General features: G+C 35.6%; 1 protein-coding gene across 1 annotated transcript; it reads right to left on the reverse strand.

Annotated features, from left to right (window-relative positions):
- Nucleotides 1-2,962: 2,962 nt before the first annotated feature.
- Nucleotides 2,963-6,881, reverse strand: LOC100799290 (probably inactive leucine-rich repeat receptor-like protein kinase IMK2). Its single transcript, XM_003516352.4, has 2 exons — nucleotides 4,575-6,881; nucleotides 2,963-3,843 (listed from the first exon to the last, which is right to left on the reverse strand). The coding sequence occupies exons 1-2, from the start codon at nucleotides 6,544-6,546 to the stop codon at nucleotides 3,236-3,238; spliced, it is 2,580 nt and encodes an 859-aa protein (XP_003516400.1). The 5' UTR covers nucleotides 6,547-6,881; the 3' UTR covers nucleotides 2,963-3,235.
- Nucleotides 6,882-23,404: the final 16,523 nt, after the last annotated feature.

Consider the following 23,404-nt stretch of genomic DNA (forward strand, 5'->3'; position numbering starts at 1 on the left):
AACAAATCAGCAAATAGCAGAGAAGCAGAAAAAAAAATTATATCTCTGAACAAATAATATTGCAACCATCAACAAACAAATAGAAAGGCTGAAAACAAACACAACAAAGTTCAACTTTTGGAAAACAGAATACCAACCCATCCTTAAACCACACATGCAATAAGATTTCCATCAATGCCAACATACCACAAAAAGTATTACACTATCAATCAATCCAACAAACAATAACAGACAAATGGAAGCCAACAAAAAAAAACTAAGAGTTTGTAAATAATGAAAAACAGAACAGAACACGTGTCAGAGCAACATAAACATGCAGAAACCAAAATCACCAAACAATAAAAACCTGACAAAATCACACATGCAGAACACACAAACAATAATATGGTTAATCAAAAAACACACATGCACAACAAACGAACAATAATATGATTAACGAAAAACCATGTAAATACAATCCAACCATCGAAGCCAGCGATAAGAGACAAAAAACAAAAAAGCCAACTCAGCAAAAAAGCAAAAAAATAGAACCAAACAATTATAGCTCTAAAGGAATAATATGATCAATCCAAAACCATGTAAATGCAATCCAAAGAACAACTGACAAATGCAGGCCAACGAAAAGAAAAGCAAGAATTTGTGAACAATAAAGAACACGTGCTAGAAGAACATAAACATGCACTCGAACCTTCAACCACAGAAGAACGGAAATCACGAACTGGAAACCACAACCTCGCGCCAAAATCGTAAACAACAGAACAACTAAAAAAACAAATGAAAAAAGTTAAACAAATGCAATCAGCAGCTTGCAACTTGCTAGTGAAAGAAGTAAAAAACGCTACAAAGAAGCCACGTACACCACCAACCACCAAAACTGCAAACGACAATCTAATCACTCAACAACACACCAAGCTACGTGGCTTAAAACCATAATCATAGAACCATAAAATAACACATGGCAGTAAGGTGGCAGAAAACCAACCCAACCTAGAAGGGCATAAATGACCAAAAAACAAAAAACTTGGACAGGTGTCAAGCTCTCAGCTATGGGTATTTTGACCAAAAAATCAAAATTTTGGACAGCTGTCAACCTCTCAGTCATGGGTATTTCAGTATTTTCAATTTCCTTCTCTTTTCTTGTAGATATTGATTTATTGCAAAAAATCACAAATTGATTTTGTAGATTTCACATTTTAGTATTTAATAAATATCTATCTTGTATATTTTTTAATAAATTTTAATTAATACTCTTAATGCTAATAGTATTCCTTTAAATGAACGTTTTATCATTGATTAATTTTATTAAAAAGTATAAAACCAAAATAAAATCATTAAAAAGAAGTGAGATCCATTAATTTTTTTAATTTTTAACAAATTTCATCAATAATATTATTTGTATTTAGAAAAAGTGTATTATTAGTATTTCTCTAAAATAATAGTATTACGTTGTTAAAAACAAATCAAAATTGATTTTAAAAATAGTTTATAGAAATTAATAAATTTTAATTATGCACCAAATATTACTACTTGCTTTTTAATTTTGTAAAAATATTATTAATTAGTGGTATAAAAAATACACATATTATTAGTATATTTATTTAATCTTATAATATAAACTTGAGTTCATAATTTAAAAATATCATTTCCTAAACATCTTCGATAGCACACCATATATATTAATATAAAATGAAAATATTGTTCTATATATGAAATTGGATACTCTGCCAAAGAGACCGAATTAAACTAACTTACAACATATTCATGCTATCTAAAGTAATGATTAAAAAGTAAGCCTGCATAATTGATTGTCAACAAACAAAAGGCTTAATCAGTAATGATCATGCTTTACTAAACAAAGTGAAGAATGCTTCAAAAAAATTGACAGTATTAATCGTTACATGGCAAGAAGAACGCTGATGAAGATGAAAATGTCATTTCATGACGAAGCCACATAAAGAATTAAAAATTAGAGATACCTTTGAATGAAGATAAATCCATCCAAAATTAATGTCTCAAGAATTGTATTATAATGGAGATGAACCAGCTCTATCATGTATTTTTTATTTTCTATCATGCTAAATTTCCTCTTAAAACTAATTGAAATTTAATGAAATTGACCAAAATATTAGCTACTTCTGAGAATTGAAGCAGATCATGATGCGGAGCTTTCTAACCCTATCTATCACTGCAGATTCTTTTTAGAAGATTCCAAAAGCTAGATAAATGATAATATACACCTCTGAAATGGTTAAAAGGGGCCATATGAATAACAATAGACAACTGGCCCTTTCAAAGATTCTCTTTTGACAGGAAGAGGGGAGGAGATTTTTGAAGAATATACCTATATGTACAACCCTTGGATGAATAAAAATTCAATTGTCTATAAATAACTTGATCCTACACAAGACCAAGAAAAAGGAAATTAATGAGAGGAACAAAAATACTTGAGCAAAAAATGTAATTAGGAAAGGAAACAAAATAATAAAATTTTCATAGATTGTGAACTTCTAAATATTGTTTAGCATATCTAATAGTATTTATTTCTCTGTTTGGGAGTTAATATTCTATTATATTGGAGAATCTCCTGAGGTTAGAAAGGATGTGGTTGAAGGAAATTACTTGATTTGTAGCTTGAAATTGTTACGATTTAAAAAATTACTTAACTTTTCATAATTAAGCATTGCATCATAACAAGAGTGCACTATCAGAGTGATATGACATGGAGACCAAGTGTAAGCAACGGTTACTTATAAAAATAAAAAATAACAAATAAAGTGGGTACCAACGATAATAAAATGCTCTTCGTGCTTGACATATCTCTTTCAAGAAGAAAGGAAAAGTAATTAAATTCATCTCTCTGTGTTTCATATTTATATTTGTTTAAAGTAGGTTACAAGATGAAAATGTATGAAATGAGACGTAGCTTTTTGTGCTATGGTCAAAGTGTTGTAAAATTATAAGCTTGAGGGAAAAACACAATTACAGTAATATCATTGAATCAAGTGAAAAACAGAAGCATCATCATTTCATCAGATGAAGAACTTGTTTAACAAATATTGAAAGCATACATTATTTCTCCAGTTAAAAAAGAATACAAGGTGTAAAATAAATCCTCACTCGTATATATACATAAACTCAATGAACAAATAAATAAAGAATAAATCATATATCCTTTCTCAAGTAGTTCAAGTAAATAAAGTAATTTCCCTTCCTACACACTCTCAAAATCAACCCTTTACTCAGTTGTTTGGACCTTAGCTCCATCATCATCCCCTGCAGCTAAGTCTGGTTTAATCTCCTCCAATTGCTGCAGAACTTGCTGAACTTCAGGCCTAGCAGCTGGAGAAGGATCCACACAATGCAATGCTAACTTCAATGTGTTAAGCAATTCATCCCCTATGGCTGGTGCATCCCTCATGAGCTCCAAATCAAACACTTCATTAGTCCACTCTTCCTTAACTATGGATGCCACCCATTGTGGCAAGTCCATGCCATTGGTTGGCTCCCCAGGCGGTTTACCGGTCAAGAGCTCCAACATGATGACACCGAGGCTGTACACATCAGTCTTTGTGGAAGGCTTCTTGGTCTTTGAAAGCTCTGGTGCATTGTAGCCGAGACTTCCTGCAGTAGCGATGATGTTGGTGTTGGCAGAAGTTGTCATCAGCCTTGAGAGGCCAAAGTCTGTTATGTGGGCTTCTGTTTGCTCATCCAATAGTATGTTGCTTGATGTAAGGTTCCCGTGTACAATGTTCTCTTGGTTGTGGAGGTAGCTCAAGCCGCGAGTAACTCCGATGGCTATCTTCATCCTTGTTGGCCATTCAATAACAATTTCAGGCCCGCGAGCTGCATATGTTGTTAGATATATCATATATCAGAATCAGAAACATTGACACAACAAATTAAGAGATTAAATCTTAACTAATAAGATACTCTAAATACAGTTTAGTAATTACCATGAGGAATGATGTTTTATATTAGATATATCGCATATCAGTATCTAAGCAATGAAACAACATATTCTAATTATTGTTTAGTACTTATCGTCATGAGCATGTATTAGATGTATCACATAGCAGTACCATAAGCAATGACACAACAAATGAAGAGATTATATCTTAACTCATAAGATACACTCATGACAGTATAGTAAACTTACCATGAAGGAATGATGCTTTATATTGGAAACAGAACGTATTAGATATATCACATATCATTATCAGAAGCAATGAAACAATATATTCTAATTAATGTTTAGTACTCATCATCATGAAGGAATGATGCATATGCTAGATATATCGCATATCAGAAGCAATGGCACAATAAATTAAAGGATTGAATCTTAACTCGTAAGATACTCTAATTACAGTATAGTACCTACCATGAAAGAATGATGCTATTGCTATATATTATACATAGCATCAATTAGATATACCACATATCAGTATCAAAAGCAATGAAAACATATGCATATACTAGATATATCACATATAAGTACTAGAAGCAATGGCACAACAAATTAATAAAAGATTAAATCTTAACTCTTAAAGTGATCTAATTACTGTTTTAGCACTTACCATGAAGGAATGATGCTAGGCTTCCTTTGGTCATGTAATCAAACACAAGAAGCTTCTCTCCTTTTGGTCCTAAATAGTAGGCTCTAAGTGCCAAGAGATTTGGGTGTCTGATTTTGCCAAGTGCAGCAACCTCAGTTTCAAACTCCTTCTGCCCTTTAGTAGTCTTTTCCCTCAACCTCTTCACAGCAACTTGGTTACCATCTTCCAGTGTCGCTTTGTATGCTGTCCCAAATGCACTTTTTCCCATTATCTCCGCAGTTGCACACAAAAGATCATCAGCAGTAAACACAAAAGGCCCATCAAAGTGAACTAGTTTCCCACCAGCTTCACCTCCTGATTCAACTTCGCCAGCTGAGGCACCTTTCTCAACACCCCTGGCAGATGCTGCAGCCTTAGCAGTCTTGCTACTCTTTCTGCTTGAAGCAGCTCTTCTCCTGATCAAACAACACAGCAAGAAGCAGCACAGTACTAACAGAACCAACAGGAGAATACCTGCCACTATGAGGATTATGTCCTTGGTGCTTAGTTTGTGGTGATGCGGCTTGGAAGGAGCATGTGGTGATTGAGTTGGAAGGTTATGAGGAGGGGGTGAAGAGCATGGTTTTGAAGTGATGAATCCACATAGCTCAAGATTCCCAACAAATGAGCTAGCATTGAACCTTTTGGAAAGTAGAGATGGAACAGCACCAGATAGGTTGTTGTAGGAGACATTGAATGAACTGAGATTTGTAAGTTTGGTAAGGGAATCTGGGATTTCTCCAACTAATTTGTTCTCAGATAAATCAATTTGGCTAATGCTTGAAATGTTCCCAATTGTTGTTGGGATTTGGCCATCAAGCTTATTGTTCTTCAGGTTAAGCACAGAAAGGTTGTGCAACCTGTCCAAAGAATCGGGAATATGGCTTGCAAGTTGATTGCTCTCTAGATTCAATGAAACAAGAGAAGAGAGGTTAGAGAAGCTAGCAGGAAGGCTGCCATTGATGACATTGTTTGATAGATCAAGAATTTGAAGCCTGGAAAGTGCACCTAGCTCACTTGGAATAGCCCCTACAATTTTGTTATGACTCAAGGAAACATTTTCAAGAAAAGCTAGCTTCCCTAGAGAAACTGGGATAGTTCCAGAAAAAAGATTGTGATCAAGGGTCAAAACTTGAAGCTGAGAGGCTTTCTTCTTTCCAGTTCCACCCCAAGAATCTGGGATAGAACCGGAGAGATTGTTGTGCTGAAGTGCAAGAATGGTTAGAGAAGGAGACATAGTGAGACTACTAGGAATGGATCCAGAAAGTGAGTTGAAGCTCAAATTGATCCTGAATATCCTAGTGGATCTTGCTAAACTAGAAGGGATTTTACCACTGAGGGAATTGTTGCTAATATCAAGAGACTGAAGCATTGGACAGTTTCCAAGGGAAGGAGGGATAGAACCTGAAAGCTTGTTGTTGAAGAGATAAACTCCTCTAAGGTTAGGAAGCAAACCAAGTGTCAAAGGAACTGGACCACCAAGAGCATTGTCATGGAGACTGAGCTTCCTAAGAGACTGAAGTTGGCTAATTTTCTCTGAAATTCTCCCACCTAACCCTCTCCAAGGAAGCTGAATTGCAATAACCTCACCATTCACACACTTGATTCCAGCCCAGCCTCCTGAACAAGCACCTACACCACTGTCATTCCAGCTTTTCAGCACCCCTTTGAAGTCAATAAGCTCATTCTTAATAACCCTAAGGGCTTGAAAATCAGCCTGAGTCACAACCACCCCATCCCACAAGTGGCCTGAAACATGCTGAATGGTGGAAGTGGAAGCCAAAAGAAACAGAAAAAAGGGTAAGCAAATGAAACCACCGCTACCACTTTTTTCATTGCTCCGGCATTTCCTCCTCCTATCACCACCACCATTTGAAGCAAAAGAGAGGCTATGCTGAAAAGGGTCTGTGTGGAAACCTTTGACATGATGATGACAAGTGTTGTTGTGTCCCATGAAAGTGGTAAGTAAGTGGGACTTGGAACAAACAATGGCAAAGCAAAAGAAAGAAAAGAAAGTAAGACACAAACAGGTTCCACTTGCACACTCTCTTTTTTGGTTTCTCACTTCTCAAACTCAGATACTCAGATGATAGTGGTAGTATAGTACAATGAAGAACAAAGGGAAGGATCTAAATAACACAAGAAGGAAAGTAGAGAGTGAAAAGAGAAGGACATGTGACTGAAGAAAGTTGTTGTCGGTGGGGTTTAAGGTTTGTTGTAGAATGAGTCAAATGTTGCAAATTTCTTAATGATCCTAACGGCTAGTTTTATTTGTTCATAGTCTAAATTATTATCATAACTGCTGCATAACGTATTAACGTTGTTGTTGGGTTGGGACATTATAATAGAAGACCGAGCAGAGATGGGGTTGCGTTTCGTCCCTCCAACGGCTACATTGCATTGGATTTGGTTTTTTTTTGGATGCTTATGTATTCTTATGGGCCCCACTCTTTGCCACGTTCTGCTGGCTCAATGTGACTGGTCATCATGAATATTATTATAGTATAATAAAATTTGCATCGGTCATAGAAGACAAAATTTTAATTACCCGAATTAGCCTTGAATAAGGGTGTTGTAAGATTTTTTTTACCCATCGAAAATGAAATCATTATTAGAATTCACAATAACTTATGTATTGTTCTCAACTGAGCTAAATTCCAGTGTTGCAAAGATTGATTTTGCAAAATTTATTTTTGATTAAAATTATATTTAAATCCATGTGATTTATATTTATATTTTTTATTAAATTAATAGTAAAATTTGGTATATACTTTTTTGTCTAAATTACTCGGTTGATCTCTAAACTATTTTAAAAAATTTCAAATAGATCTTTAAACTAAAAATAAATAAATGGATTCTTAAAACAAAAAAGTAGCTCTTGGAATTAGTTTTTAGCATCCTGAAAATACTAGAAATGACCATATATGATAGTTTTAAGAAACTTGAGGACGCAATTAAAAACACTTACATGATCAAAGATCAATTGAAAAAAATAATTTAAGGACTTAATTTAAAAATTAGTTCGAAAACCAATTGACTAATCTAACCAATATTTTTAATACAACATTCTAAAATTATTTAAAGTCAAAAATCAAATTATATGAAATCAAACATATCAACGTTTATTTTCGCGAGGCTTTGAATAATCTGTGCATCCAAACAAACAAACAAACAAAACTTGTGATGCACTTCATTGGGGCAAAATTGGCAATTCGTGAGGCTTTCATTTTCTTCCTTTGCATTGTCATTATTGTTTGGTCATAATAAAGAAGAGGCTTTTATAGGCATCTTTCTTGTGTTGGGTTGAGGCATCGGGTGCAATATTGTACTGGGCGTAGGGACATCAATGCGACACGGATTGTCCACCTCATGCCTTCATAATTTTATTGTGTTGTGAATTAGAATGCATTATTAGCTTGAAAAAACGGAGCACAAAACAAAAGAGGAGTTGTGAATTGTATTACATTGGAGGGGAAAATAATATTCGGATTTTCACAGCCATAACGAGACTCTGGTGAATAATGGCCCCATTGTGTTTCAAGTTTCAACAAATTTTTTGTTATGTTTTGGACACAACATGGGGAAGAAGTGAACTCGAAGAAATTGGAAAATTAGAGGGTTAATTGGGGATTAATTAAGGATTAAGGCATTGTACGTGTTCAACTTTTTGAACGACAAACAACATTTTGAAATGTCAAAAGCATGATAGTGATCATATTTATAGCTTCAACGTTACATTACAATTTTTAATTATATTCATTTTTTGAAAATTCTAATCATTTTAAGTATATTACTGGCAATCTCTTAAGAAAAAAAATCTAGAAGGAGAAATTGTCTAATTTCAGTATTCTTTGTAAGCTTCATAAAAAAAAGGTAATGATATTTAAATTAACTTATTGATGAAAAATTTAGGAAAAAAATTGTCAATCTTAATCATTTATAACAAATTAAAATAAGTTTCACTTAATACATCTCTTAAAAAAAAAGTGTGAACTAGCTTGTAGTCTAAGAGGATAACTATGTTCTATTATGCTATTCAGCTAGAAAATTTTCCGAATTCTCCATGCAAGAATAAGATTATAGGAACAGTTTTCTCTATTATTTATATCTTTTATTTCCCTCTTTTCACTTATTACAAAAAATACTTATACGTTATCACGATTCACATGACAACGTCTATAAAATCATGTAAGTATTTCTGTAATGGGAAATGTGGACATCATAAAAATCATAAATAAACAAAAAGATTTAAATTAATTTTGCTCTCCTGTCTTTTAAAATTTATAATTTTAATTTTCTTATTTTAAAATAGATAATTTGGTTCTTATATTTTAAAATATCTACAATTTTAATCTCCTAATTTAAAACAAAAATATTTGATCCTTAGTTAACATTGATTATTAAGACATTAATGTTGATTATGATATTTGTTAAATAAATAATTTCATGTTACATCACTCAATTTGGGTAACATCGTTAATATTTCAAATTTGATGGAAGACCAAAATTACATTTAACCTTAAACAAAATTATAAAAGTTGAAAAGGAAAAAAAGAAATATATTGATATGAATTTAAAAAAATTTTAAAATTTATTCAAGTTAAACTGAGATTTAAATTTTAAATTTTATATGAAATTATTTGGAGCTTTGCGAATACCCAGATAATATATAGATAATAGCATCTAGGTTTGTTATGGCGGAGAGATTCTATTGGTTTTTAATTTTTTTTACCGATCCAGACGAAGGAAACTATACACAGAAGCAACAAAAATGAGATGTAGATTCTGAATTTGGATTTTATATGTAGTCATTGAGATAATTATTTATATATTGTCCCTTTTATCATTTTTTTCATATGTAGTTCTTTTAATCAGAATCCAGTTTCTATATATGGAAGAGAACAATCTCAACTAGGTTGACACCAAAGTCATCAACAACTAAATACAACACACTCCACTAGGTTAAGGATCAAAGAAAAAAAAATAATGATCATGAGAGACAAACGACCAAAATTCATGTACAATCATTTGAATCAAAAGCAAGAAATAACATATATTTATATATTTCTAAAAAATTCTTTCCAATTAAAAAAATATGGAAAAAAATCCCACCAAATTAAATCATTAGTAATAACACCATGAGCAAACAAGTTTATCTGCACATAAATTACCCTTGAATAGATGTGAAAAATAAAGAAGAGATAGAATTACATTAAATAAATTCATGATAGATAAGTTACACACACAATCACCACCCATATAAAAAAATAAAAGACAATAGTTAAATTATTGAAATTAATAGCTTATAAAAAAATAGTGAAATTAATTAAAAAAAAACATAACAAATTAGATTAAAAAATCAGAAAATTTGAATTGGAAAGTCTATAGGAGGAAGAAAGAACGAAACATTCAATAAAAAACACTCCATTGAATTGCGAAGGAATAGAGGTCAAAAAATACAAGTAAATTTTTGTAGAATATTTTACCAAAAAAACAAACAAACGATAATATTCTGTGTAAAAATGAGATTTTAAAGGCTATATGTTAGTAACATCATTATAGCGCGCTAAAAGTCGTTATTTTAGTTGTTATGACTGTCATCTTAACCGATTAAGAAGTTAGATTTAAGTAAAATTAATCACTTTGATTTACCCTTTTTATGTAAATTGTAAGTAAAAAACAATAGAAACTAGAATAAAGTACAATAATAATAAATCCAAGAATATTTACTTTTATAATCTTTATTATGTTTTATTTCTGTTAAATTTTCAATAAAAAAAACTCAGATTATAACCATGGTTGAAAACCACAAAACGTTGTTTTAATCATTTTGAACCAGAATTATTAGTCTTTGAAAAATCACAACAATAAAATATTAAATCAGTTCATTATATTCTACAATAAATCAATTTGTCCGTACATTACGCAGAGTCTACTACTAATTACATTTACAATTAAAAACCATAAAAAATTACCATTCATTGTATTTTACAATAAATCAGTTTATCCGTGCATTACATGATTCTAATACTACTTACAATTACAATTAAAAACCATGCAAAAAGGAAGACTTATACGTAATACAGTGAGGAAGTTGGCATGTGGTTTTGGTGAAGGAGTAAAAATACTTTTTAACCAAGTGAATACACGTTGGAATTTTAAATTCGAATTGACTAGTTTGGCCATGCTGTGGCCATTTGGAAATGACAATTATGTCACCACAAAAAATGCTTTCTGATGTTGGTTGTTAAGGATTTTTCCAGCGCAAAGGGTATTTTGGTTGTTGGGTTTTACTGTGTGGCAAAGAGAATAGACAAAGTCAGTCGGCAAGGCAACAGGGGTTTGGTTCGCGCGTGTTGCTACATTGTTTCTCGACACTGCGTTCAACATCACCAACACCGTGAAACACTGAAACCACAAACTTCAAATCATATACATTTAAAACGCAGCTGTTTCATTAACCACACACTTCCAATCATATAATTAAACGCATATGTTGCATAAAACTACTACGCAACACAACTTCTCAAATTATATTTAATGCATAATTTCCTTATCATTACAGATAAACAATAATAGTAATATCAATATTGAATGCGAACCCACCATCCATAACTGTTACGAACATGCCTTTACTACCTTTTCGCAGAATGATTTTTTCTTTTTAATTACCAGGGTCAAACATGACATTTACTACATTATAACATAAAGGACATTCCTGTAAATAGCAAGGTTAAAAATAACACTTACCAAGGTCAAATAAATCATTAATAGCTCAGCATTCAGGTTTCCTCAACCGTCCAAATTTTTTATCATAAATCCAACGGATCTAAAACATCACATCTACACCTGAACCATTTGTTAACAAATGGAACATAACTTTTAATGATTTTTCTTCACGTGAATCACATAGTTGATGCTTCACCGTAGAATTTTCCTGCAAAAAGATGTTATTTTGAACATTATAGCTGTTATTATGGTCGATCACTACTATTAGAAACTCATTTACTATTTGTATCCCAATGATGTTCCCGGCAAAAAAAAAAAAAACCGTTATTTTAGCCTTACAACCACTATTCAAAACCGTGAAATGCTGTTATTTTGGCAATCAGTTCATTATTTACCCATCTCTAGGGTGCTCATAATAACTATTATAAACTGAATTTGTAGTTAACTGAATTAAACTAACTTAAAATAACTAAACTTATTTTTTATTCTATTTTAAAAAATTTAACTATTATTAAAAACAGTTCAGTGCATTTTAATTTTTCTTTTTTAAAATAACAATTAAATGGTAACTTAACACTCTAACTTAAGTGTTCACATAACTGTCTGAGGCAGTGAGGCGCGACATAGTGATGCACTCTCACTCAACGACGTAGTGACACACTCTCACAAAACGATGTAATGAGACATGTTTTTCTTTCACTCTGACTCAACCTTTGCCGCTCAAGGTTCACGCTCACCCTTGTTTCACACTCTGGCTCAAGCTTCTCTTCTCGGTTTATGGGTTAATAATTTGATTCATTTTTACGGGTGTTGTAAGAAGATTGTGAATGCGAGGAAGGTGTTCAATGAAATGCCTGAGAGAACTGTTGTTTCTTGGAACTCGATTATGACTGCTTGTGTTGAGAGTCTTTCACTGGGTGATGAGATTGGGTATTTTTTTAGGATGTGGGGTTGTGGGTTTGAGCCTGATGAAACTTCCATGATTGTGTTGTTGCTCTTTGCTTGTGTTCTTCAAGCTCCATCCATTTATATTTCTTTTTTATTATTTACTAATACTATATATGTTATAGCTATTATATTGCTATTACTTGCAGTTGGATTCAATGACTTAGTTCTGATCTCTTATGGTTATCATAATGGTAGAGATACAATGTATTTGTCCTAGAAACTTCGATTATATTACTCTCTGAATTTTAATTGTTTCTTTTTTAGATTAGATGTTTACTTGGTTAGTCATTGGTTGCTTAGATACAATTTTATTATTTACGTACCTTAGTCATTAGATCAATTACTGTTGACACTTTTGGACAAGCATGGAAAACAAGGAACTTATTACTTTGGAGAGTTATCATATATCAGTTTGTCATTTATACCAATATATTGCTAGTTAGATGGTATATTATATATTTGTTTATATTATATATTTGATTTAAGATTTGTGGCTAAAGCAAGGTTTTTCCTAATGTTTTAGATATTGTTGTGTGTGGTGTGTGAATTTTTTATACCTATGTGTATACCATTTTCCTAATTATTGCTTTTAACTTGTTCTTCCTTCTTTTTTCCAATGTAGTGGTTTTTCCTTGACCCCTTTTGGTCTTTCTGTAGAAGACTCTTTTGTTGTTCAATATTACTAGGATTAGTCTTTAAGTTTGATTTAAACAATGGCATGCAAGCTTACTATGTTTTCAAGTATAAACTTCACTTTTATTGAGTGGTAGATGTTGTGGAATTTAGAAAAGCATAGTTTGCTATTATTGGTTTCTCTCTGTCCTTATTCTTGCTTTTCTTATAGTTGAAATCGGATGGATTCTTCATTATCAGAGACAACAAGACATTCAATTGCTAATACCTCATATGCCTCTACCACTAAAGCACCATTACCACGTCATTCAAAAGCATCATCAGAGCATAAAACTCGATCAGTAGCATGGGACCATTTTAAAGAAGATTCCAGTGAAGACTATAAGGCATCATGCAACTATTGTGGTACCTTAATTAAGTTTAAAGGGTGGACCAACTGCTATGAAGAATCATTTATTAAGATGCCCTGATAATCCAAATAAAGGACAAAAAGTGAAAAGATCAAATGTTTCCTTTTGACAAATTGTAGAGGGGCAAGTGGGTGGTGGTGTTCACTCTTCACCAAGTTGTTTTAAATTTGACCAAGAGTTGTGCCGAAAAGAACTTGTGAAGATGTTTGTGTTTTCCGAGCTTCCAAGTTTCTATTTGTCTTGCAACCATGATTTAGTGCCCCATCACGTGCTACATTAACATGTGACATTTTTAGACTCTTTGATGAAGAGAAAGAAAAGTTGAAGAAATTTATTTCCAAGCACTGCGAGAAGGTTTGCTTACCATGAATACATGGACATCAATCTAGAACTTCACTTACATGAGTTTGACTGCTCACTTCATTGATAATAATTGGAAGTTACAAAAGAAAATTTTGAACTTTTGTCAAATCATAGGACATTCTAGAGAGAATATGACAAAAAATTTTGAAATATGCTAGAATGAATAGGAGTGGAATCATGTCTTTAGTGTAGTTGTGGACAATGTTTCATCTAATGACCTCGAGATTCAACACTTAAAAAAAAGGTTCATTTTTTGGTACAATGTACTTTTGGAGGGGGATTATATCCATATGCGATGTTGTGCACATATTTTGTGCTTGATTGTGAAGCATGGTTTGAAACATGTAAAATAATTTGTTTTAAGAATCCATGCTACATTCAAGTATATCAGATCTTCACCATCTAGATTGGCTAAATTCAAGGGTTGTGTTGAACAAGAGAAAATTCTCTACAAGGGCCTCGTTCACCTAGACGTGAAAACTAGGTGGAAGACAACTATCAAGTATCAAAACACATTTGGCAGGCTTGAAATGGAAGACAAAAAGTATATTGATGATTGTTAACTCCTTAGCAAGTGTACCAATTCGTCTAAGTAGTACTTTAAAACGATAAGACTGAGTGTCCAGTCCACAAGGACTTTGACTGTACTCAGAGTTTATATATATCCAATTTTAAGCAATTAATGAATTGAATTGCAATATGTGACATTAAATGTAAATTTGACGTAAAATTAACTATAAGGCTAGCATGCACAAGGGCGAGAAAACAAATACTTGGAACAGTGAAGTGATAGTTGATGCAGAATTACGGGCATGTTGGGGGCTCAACCTACCAGAACTATTCTTAATGCAACGTTAATGATTTTTCTCTATTCCATATTATTTCAATTATCACCTACATTTACTTGCATACTCTAGCCATGATTCCTCACATGAAAGAGCCTAACTTACCTAATTTCTCCACTAATCCCTTAAGAGATGAATTAGACAAATTGCGTTATGAACAGAGATGCATAAAATAGGCTAAATAACACCATTCTATCGCTAGAGATGGATTGTTTAGATGTTCTTTTTCATTTCTTAAGAGATAAACATTTTCCAATGCCTAAACCCTATAACATTACATGAGCATGGGTGATCAAGCCACAAACATGATAATAAGCACAGAAAAGAAACAATAATACTGAAATAACATTAAATAGATAGTTAGAATAATTACATTAAGAGTGTTTGGTTGCTAAGCTCCCAACAATGGGTGGTTTAGCCTCTCATTGTCATGAGAGGCTTACAAATACAAAAAAAGGTAAAGGTAATGGAAGAGAATGGAGGAAAATGGAGAAGAAAGGAAATGAGAAGCTCCAAATTAGTGGGTCTCTCTCTAATGGATTTGCCCTAGCCTTGGGTGCTCAATGGATGGAATGGTCCTCTGTTCCCTCTTCTTCTTTCTTTTAAAACACAGCACAGTCATGTTTTTCGACATTGATTGTGCGCTAAGCGAGGTTACACGCTGAGCGCGGCACAAAAAGTCCAACTGGATAAGTGACCACACGTTGAGTGCGCACCATGCACTAAGCGCGCATGCACGTGACAACTGGCTTCCTATGTGACTTCTGGCGCTAAGCAAGGCTATTGTGTTGAGTGCTTTTCACTTGCTGAGTGCGACTCTCTAATTCCTTAACTCTTTTCCATGCCTTATGTTGTGTCTCTACAAAAAGTATACCACCAAAAATGCAATAAATTTATTATTTTTAGCACCTACTAGGTAAAAAAAAATCAAAAGATGTTAAATTCCTAATGTTTAACACAAAAAGAAGCAATAAAAGAGAGGGAAATTAGATGATTGTTGTGTGATTTAATTACACAATTTATGTATACATAACAATTATCATCTCATTCAATGCAATCACACACACACAATATGGATCACTAAGGACTTTATTAAGCTTGTAATGTGGTCGGGTTAACAAAGAAATCATGATTTTGCTCAAATTCAAACAATTAGGTTCTAGGAGAGCATTCACCTATTCCCTATTTACCTAACAAACACTTTTTCACAACCACCAACCTTATTGAATTGCTACACAGTTGCTTTCAACTCTTATTTCTCAATTTTTTTATTTTTAACAAAACTTGAAACATAATACCAAAAAATGTAGTTCTGGTTTTCTGTGTGTTGTTATTTATATCCCTGCAACAAAATTACCCAATACACTCCCCGAAATTTGGGACAAATTTGTCTTGATCCATAATAATGCTCTCTTATAACCTAAGACAGGGTGCACAACAACAACATTTGCATTCAGCTAACTTTCAATGACAAATTCATTCACATTTAGGCTTAAAAGGGTATAAGGGATTCATTCATTCACTAGCAACATGGTAGCTATTTGGCTAAGTGGATGAAATTAAAAATAAACAACAGGGCCTTGATCATATCCACATCATGTATGCATTCAAGTAGTCAAGGAATCATGCAAAATCATGAAATTAAAATCAGTCGTTCTCTTACAATCAAGGTTCACACAACTCACCCAGTAATACGAAACATTTAGTTTTTCATCCATAATTTTCTGTCATGCAAACTAACCACTTCACTTACACGCATTTAATTCACACTCCATCCCTCACAACCACGCTTGCTCACTCGAAAATCAGAAATTCGAAAACAATATTCATCAATACGTAATTCATCTCAATCATACAGTCGATTCCACCAAACCAAAACGTAAAATGTCTATCATGCAAAGAAGTAAATTAAAACTACTGAATAATTGAAAATAAATGAAAATTAAACTACTATCATAAATGCAGGAAAATGAAGATAAGTCCTGATCAAAGATGACCTCAATCTCGAGTTGGCGCCATGGGTCCCAAGCTCCCTGAGCAACTATGACATCTGCAATATAATCATCATCATCACCGTTCTTTGTAGCATCATCATCACCGGCTAGTCCTGCGTCAGTTCCAGCTCCAGAGGCGTCACCCCTCCCCCCCCCCCCCCCCCCCCCCCCCCCGACAGAGGAAAAATGGTCCCCAGGCCAAGCTACACGCTCCAAGAAAGCCTCTAGCGACATGACTAGCTGATGGAGGGAGAGCTGATGAAGGCTCAACATGAGAAGATATTGGCCCTGGTGAAGACTGCATCATAGGAATGAGTTGGTCAGGAGGAGTGGAGAAAAGGGAAGGCGGAATGGAGACCGAAGGAGGAACTACTGGCAAAGCATCTGGAGTGGCCCGAGTCGTAGCCTTTTGTGGCCCTGAAAAAACAATGGAAGGATCTGTTGGATTCCAATAGTTCTTCTTGATATAAGTTAGGTTAATAATGGTGCTCGACGACTAAAAAGTCAGGGTGTTTGAAATGACCCCTTTGGTGTCCCAGAGGGTTGTGATCAAAGCAGGGGAGCCCAACCTAGAAGAGTTGGACTGGGCAATTTGAGTGATCTGGGAGAATATCATGCTACCCAAGTCCATGTCCATCTTCATAACAAACCCATAAATCAATCGGGAGCAGTCCATGTTCAGATCTAAGGTGTGGGAGGTAGGAACCAAGTTGAAATAGGACAAGACACTCCATGTTTGAGCGAGAGTGGTCAAGTCCTTCCACAAAATCTTTCATAGAGCCCCTTCGGCATTCAATATTATAAACTGGCCACCCGGCATACACAGCTTCCTCGTAATGGTTTGATGGTTGGGGTAGGTGTGAAGAAACTGGGAAAAATTGGTCAGCCACTCCCCCTCCGAAATGATGATCGGCGTCTCCAGGAAGGCGTTCAACATCTGGGCGTCAAACCAAATGTGCTTCCCTCGGATTTTACACTGCTTTGGGGAGCCGCCATCGGGATCGTATATGTTAGCATAAAACTCCTTCACCAGTGCAACATCAATATGCTTATCTGGAAATCTAGTGAGTCGTCGGTGCCACTACCTTCACTCCAACTCCTCAAGGAATTCATCATACTGAGTATAAGCGAGCTCCATGTTCCTCTCCAGAAGAGTGTTTCAGAGATGAACGTTGTCCTGATAGCGATGCTAGGCGACCTCAGAGACAAATCTGGTGGAGTCCCATGCGGGCTCCGCCCTTTGTGGCTGACTGGTACCAACTCTGTGCTTCTTTGAGGCCATCTGCAAAAAAAAAAAAAAAGACATAAACAGGACTGGTAAGACAAGGATAAACAGTAAATTGTACAGGTAGAAAGGTAAAAAAAAAAAGAACAAAAAATGTTTGGGCGTTAAGCCGCCATCTGGGCGCTTAGTGCCACTCTAGCAAAAAAATAGGTTGGGCTTAGCGTGAGGTTGCGCGCTTAGCCCAATTAGCGCAAAAGAATAGACAAAGAGTGTTTTAGGCTTAGCACGACCTACTCGCTAAGCCCAATGCAAAATGTAACATCAACAAAATAACTTGGGCTTAGCGCGAGGAGGCGTGCTTAGCCTAATTACGAGATAGAGAAGGTTTTGGGCGTGGCGCTAGGTTGTGCACTAAGCTCCATTGTGAGATAGAGGGGGATTTGGGCTTAGCATGAGTATGTGTGCTAAGCCCAGACAAAACATAACAACAGGTCCAGGGAGGTGGCGGCTTAGCGCGAGGGTGCGCGCTTAGCCCCCCAATGATGTAGCATTTATTGATGGATGGCTTAGCGTGTGGAGTACGCTAAGCCCGTGCACAAGCATACAAAAAGGACACTTGGGCTTAGCGCGTAGCTGGCGTTAAGCCCATGCACAAGAAGATGAGATGACACAATGGCTTAGTGTGTGGTTGGCACTAAGCTCATACTCTGGCATACAAAAAGACATCGAGGCTTAGCATGTAGCTAGCGCTAAGCCCGTGCATGGGAGACAAAAGGACATTGGGGCTTAGCACGAGGATGGCGCTAAGCCTCATGCACAAGAAAACAAAAAGCCACACAGTAAGTTAAACGTCATGTGGGCTTAGCATGCAACTACCGCTAAGCCCAAGTACAAAAAAAAAATAAAAATCAAGATGCTCGCTTAGTGCGCACACGCGCTTAGTGAGACACAGAATCTGAGAAATTCCCAGTTCTGTGAACTAATGAAGAACATTGAACTACGAAGGGTGAAACCCAGAATGCATGAACTCGTTAAGCACGTGACGTCGACTTAGTGAGTTCATCAGAAATTTTTGTAGAACTCAACAAAAACCCAGAAAGCATGAACTCGCTAAGTGTGCACTGCCCGCTTATCGAGTTCGTCACAAATTGCCAGAAATGCATACAAACCCCAGAAACTCATGAACTCGCTAAGCCCCAAGGTGCAAGCTTAGCGAGTTCATAAAATAAAAGAAATTCTAGAACATGGATAACATGAGCAACAACCAACGAAAATAATAACAAGTAGATGGAAACCACACAAACAAGCAACGAATGGAACAAAATGCGTAATGCGCAACTCAAAGAAAAAAAATGCAAACAAAATGCATAATGCACAAAACTAAAAAAAGAAAAATGACTGAAAATAAAAAAAGAGGGTTTAAGAAGTGAGATAGAGATAATGAAAAAGGGAAAATGGCATAAAGGGAGAAATTAGGGGGTTGGGTGGAGTTATGTAAAGTAGAGCAGTTTTTGAAACTGCCTCTAGTTATGACCTACGGTGCTTAGCGCGAGCATCGCACTTAGTGTGTGGCCTGACAGTTACAGGTACGCTTATGGTCCCCGTACTTAGTGATCTTGCCTCACTTAGCGCACCAAGGACGACGTCCTTTGGTTTTCCCCTCAAATTTTATTTTGATTTTCATATATATATATATATATATATATATATATATATATATATATATATATTTGAACAAAACTTGCGCTTAGAGCAAGTGTGCTCGCTAAGCCCAATTCGTGAAGTTTCCAACTCGAGAGGATTTTGGGCTTAGCGCCACTAGTCCGACTTAGTGAGATTTGCAGGTGAAATTTGACCTGCAACTTTCGCTTAACGAGCAATTGCACGCTTAGTGAGCTTAGGTGGCTCCCTTAGCCTGTGATGACGCGCTTAGCCAATTAATTGATGGAAGTTCCAAAGGTGTAGAGTGGCTTAGTGCCTTAGCAACGCTTAGTGTACTGGTGTATGCACGCTTAACGTGCCCAAATCACGAATGCTACAAATAGAGAGGAATTTGTGCTTAGCGCGTTAGGTGCACTAAGCCCAATTCGAAATAGTTCTAGATAGAGAGGTTTTTGGGCTTAGCACGATTGTTTGCTCTTAGCAAGAATTGTGATGTGCTTAGCGAGCTATCTTGTGCTAAGCCTAATTTGAAATTTTGCAAAACAGAGAGGTTTTTGGGCTTAGCGCGATTCAGGGGCGAAACGCTACTGTCGCAATAAGACACGCGCGTTGTTGCGCGCTAAGCGCATGATGACATTTTTCAAGCATACAATCAACACTTTTACACCAACAACTTAACCAATTCTAATCATGCAGAACATTCCTAGTATTATGCCAATCACATTATAGCAACAGCAAACTCGCACCATTATTGAACTTACAGCACGACTAACATAACTCAAGATCCACATACACAAGAATTAAAAAGCAAACATCAAAGCACTCGAATTAGCATAAGAGAAAAGAAAAGAAAGGTTAGAAATCATGGGTTGTCTCCCAGTAAGTGCTTCTTTAACGTCACTAGCTTGACGTAAAACACCTCATGGGTCATGGAGGTGGATGATGGTGGTCAATCTCTCAATATTGTCACCATTGTAGATCTTTAACCTTTAGCCGTTCACAATCCAGCTCCACTATGGGTTAGTAGATGAAGGATCCATCAGCTCAATTGCTCCACAAGGCTTCACATCTTTGATTGTGAAAGGGCCAGACCACTTCGACTTGATTTTTCCAGGAAAAAGCTTAAGTCAGGAGTTAAACAGTAGCACCTACTATTTGGGCTGGAAGTTCCTCTTCATCAGTTTCCGATCATGGCAAACCTTCATCTTCTGCTTATAAATCTTCGAGGACTCATAGGCATTGAGCCTCATTTCCTTTAACTCCAGAAGTTGCAATCATTTTTCCCCGAATAAAAAGATTCATCAAAATTGAGGAATTTGAGAGCCCAGTAAACCTTGTTCTCCATGTCCACCAGCAGATGACATGCTTTCTCATAGACCATCTAAAATGGGGATAAGCCAATTGGAGTCTTAAAAGTAGTTCTATAAGCCCATAGGGCGTCATCCAATTTCACAACCTAATCCTTCCTTGAGGATGCAACAATCTTCTCCAAAATCTTCTTTAGTTCTTTGTTGGATACCCATGCCTGGCCATTTGTCTGGGATGATAAAGGGAGGCAACCTTAGGCTTGACATTGTAATGCCCTAACACCTTATATAGTTGTGCATTATAGAAATGTGAACCACCACCACTGATAAGAACCCTGAGACTCCAAAGCGGGAGAAGATGTTTCTCTTTAGGAATTTGATGACAGTCTTGACATCATTCTTCTGAGCAGCCACAACTTCCACCCACTTTGATACATAATCCACAACCACCAAGATATACTCGTTACTGTATGAAGATGGGAGATGGCCTACAAAGTCAATGCCCAAGAGTCAAATACTTCCACTTCAAGTATGTTTTGCAAGGGCATTTCATTCCTCCGAGAAATACCCACAGTCTACTGACATTGATCACAATGAAGCACGTGCTCATGGGTGTCCTTGAAAGTGGAAGGCCAAAAGAATCCAGACTGTAACACCTTTGCAGAAGTCTGATCCCTACTATAATGTCCTCCATATGGAGAATTGTGAAAATACCACAATATACTCTTGGCTTCCTCTTTTGTAACACACATTCTCAGCAAATTATCCACTCCAAGTTTGAAGAAACGTGGATTATCCCAGACAAAAAAATGTGCATCACGGGGAAAATTCTTTCGCATATGCCAATTGAGATCATCTGGAATGATTCCAACTGCTTGTAGTTAGCGATGTCCGCAAACCAAGGCCTTTCACCCACAGACAATAGGGTTTCGTCAGGAAATTCATCCAGAATCTTTTTTTCATCTAGAGTGACTTCTTCATTAACCAACCTAGATAGGTGATCAACCACCAAATTCTCCAAGCTCTTCTTGTCTTTGATTACGACATCAAATTCTTGGAGCACTAGTACCCATCTAATCAACCTTGGCTTAGAATCAACCTTTGTTAGAAGGTGTTTGATTGCCGCATGATCGATAAAAATAATGACCTTGGAGCCAACCAAGTATGACCTGAGCTTCTCCAATGTATATACAAATGCCAATAACTCTTTTTTAGTGGTTGCATAGTTCAACTGTGCATCATTTAGGACCTTGCTAGCATAATAAATTGAAGGGAATACATTATTCTTTTGTTGTCCTAGAACTGCACCAATTGCATAGTCACTGGCGTCACACAGTAACTCAAACTCTTGGCTCCAATTAAGGGCCACCATCACGGGAGCAGACACAAGCCTTTCCTTCAGAGTCTGAAAAGCTGGCAGGCACTCTTCATCAGTTTTAAACACAACGTCCTTGTTCAAAAAATTGCTCAATGGCTTGGCAATTTTGGAGAAATCTTTAATGAACCATCGATAGAAACCAGCATGGCCAAGGAAACTCCGGATGCCCTTCACATTAACTGGTGGAGGTAGCTTCTCAATAACATCAATTTTTGCCATGTCTACTTCAGTCCCTCTAGCTGATATCTTATTTCCCAAAACTATCCCTTCTTGAACCATGAAATGACATTTCTCCCAGTTTAGCACTAGATTAGTCTCTACACATCGTCATAGCACCAATTCCAGATTGGTTAGGCAACAGTTGAAGGAGGGATCGAAGACTGAAAAATTATCTACGAACACTCAATGCATTTTTCTACCATATCAACAAAAATAGCTAGCATGCATCTCTAAAAGGTGGCAAGGAAATGACATCCTTCTGTAAGCAAAGACACCAAAAGGGCATGTAAAAGCAATTTTTTCTTGGTCCTTAGGGTCCACTGCTATCTAATTATACTTCAAATAGCCATCCAAGAAACAATAAAAAGCTTGTCCAGCTGGCCACTCCAACATCTAGTCCATGAATGAGGGAGTATGGATATGAAATATTGGCCGCTTGAACTTCTGGTCGTGCTTTACTGGTGAAATATTATGGTGTAGAGGAGCTAGAGTAGTCCTCTAGAGTCACTCTCGGTGGCGATCATCTGCCATTTTCATATCAAGACCAGTTTCAATAATTCGATTAAAACCACCAAAAAGGATATTTGAGAAAGTCTACGTTTTTTCCCGGGATCAAAATAAGCAACTTTCTCTAACTCGGGCAAATACAAAATCTCCATTCCACTTCCAATACGATACCTAAAGTCAACACTATACCAAGCTACAAATTTAACCAATGAATAAACGGATACAAATCAGACATGAACTAGAAGATAGAGCTTGTAAACCTCAAATCTAACTCAACAACAATACGCATTATGACATATCAAACCTTGCTCCTGCATATTCAACACAAGTGCAGAAATTATGACTTATGAGATGAAATGAACCCTGCATTCATTCTATTTATATGCCAGAAATGAGATCTAAGTTATGTATTTCCAAGGCTTAAATGAGAAAATATATTATTAAAATTGAAAAATATAATATCTAGAACCACAGAAATTGAACAATATAATTCTGAAAACCATAGATCATGAACTGACAAATACATAACTTGGTTAAAACCAGTTCATCTACGGTTAGATCATTAAACCTTGAACTAGTACATTTACTGGTT

This window comes from Glycine max, chromosome 1, assembly GCF_000004515.6.
Source record: "Glycine max cultivar Williams 82 chromosome 1, Glycine_max_v4.0, whole genome shotgun sequence".
NCBI classification, from domain to species: domain Eukaryota; kingdom Viridiplantae; phylum Streptophyta; class Magnoliopsida; order Fabales; family Fabaceae; genus Glycine; species Glycine max.

Excerpts from the sequence above, each read along its gene's own strand:
- LOC100799290 (XM_003516352.4), bottom strand. The coding sequence starts at position 6,546 with ATGGGACACAACAACACTTGTCATCATCATGTCAAAGGTTTCCACACA. Across the intron at positions 3,844-4,574 it reads CCTAGCATCATTCCTTCATG|CTCGCGGGCCTGAAATTGTT; the intron begins GTAAGTGCTAAA and ends CAACATATGCAG.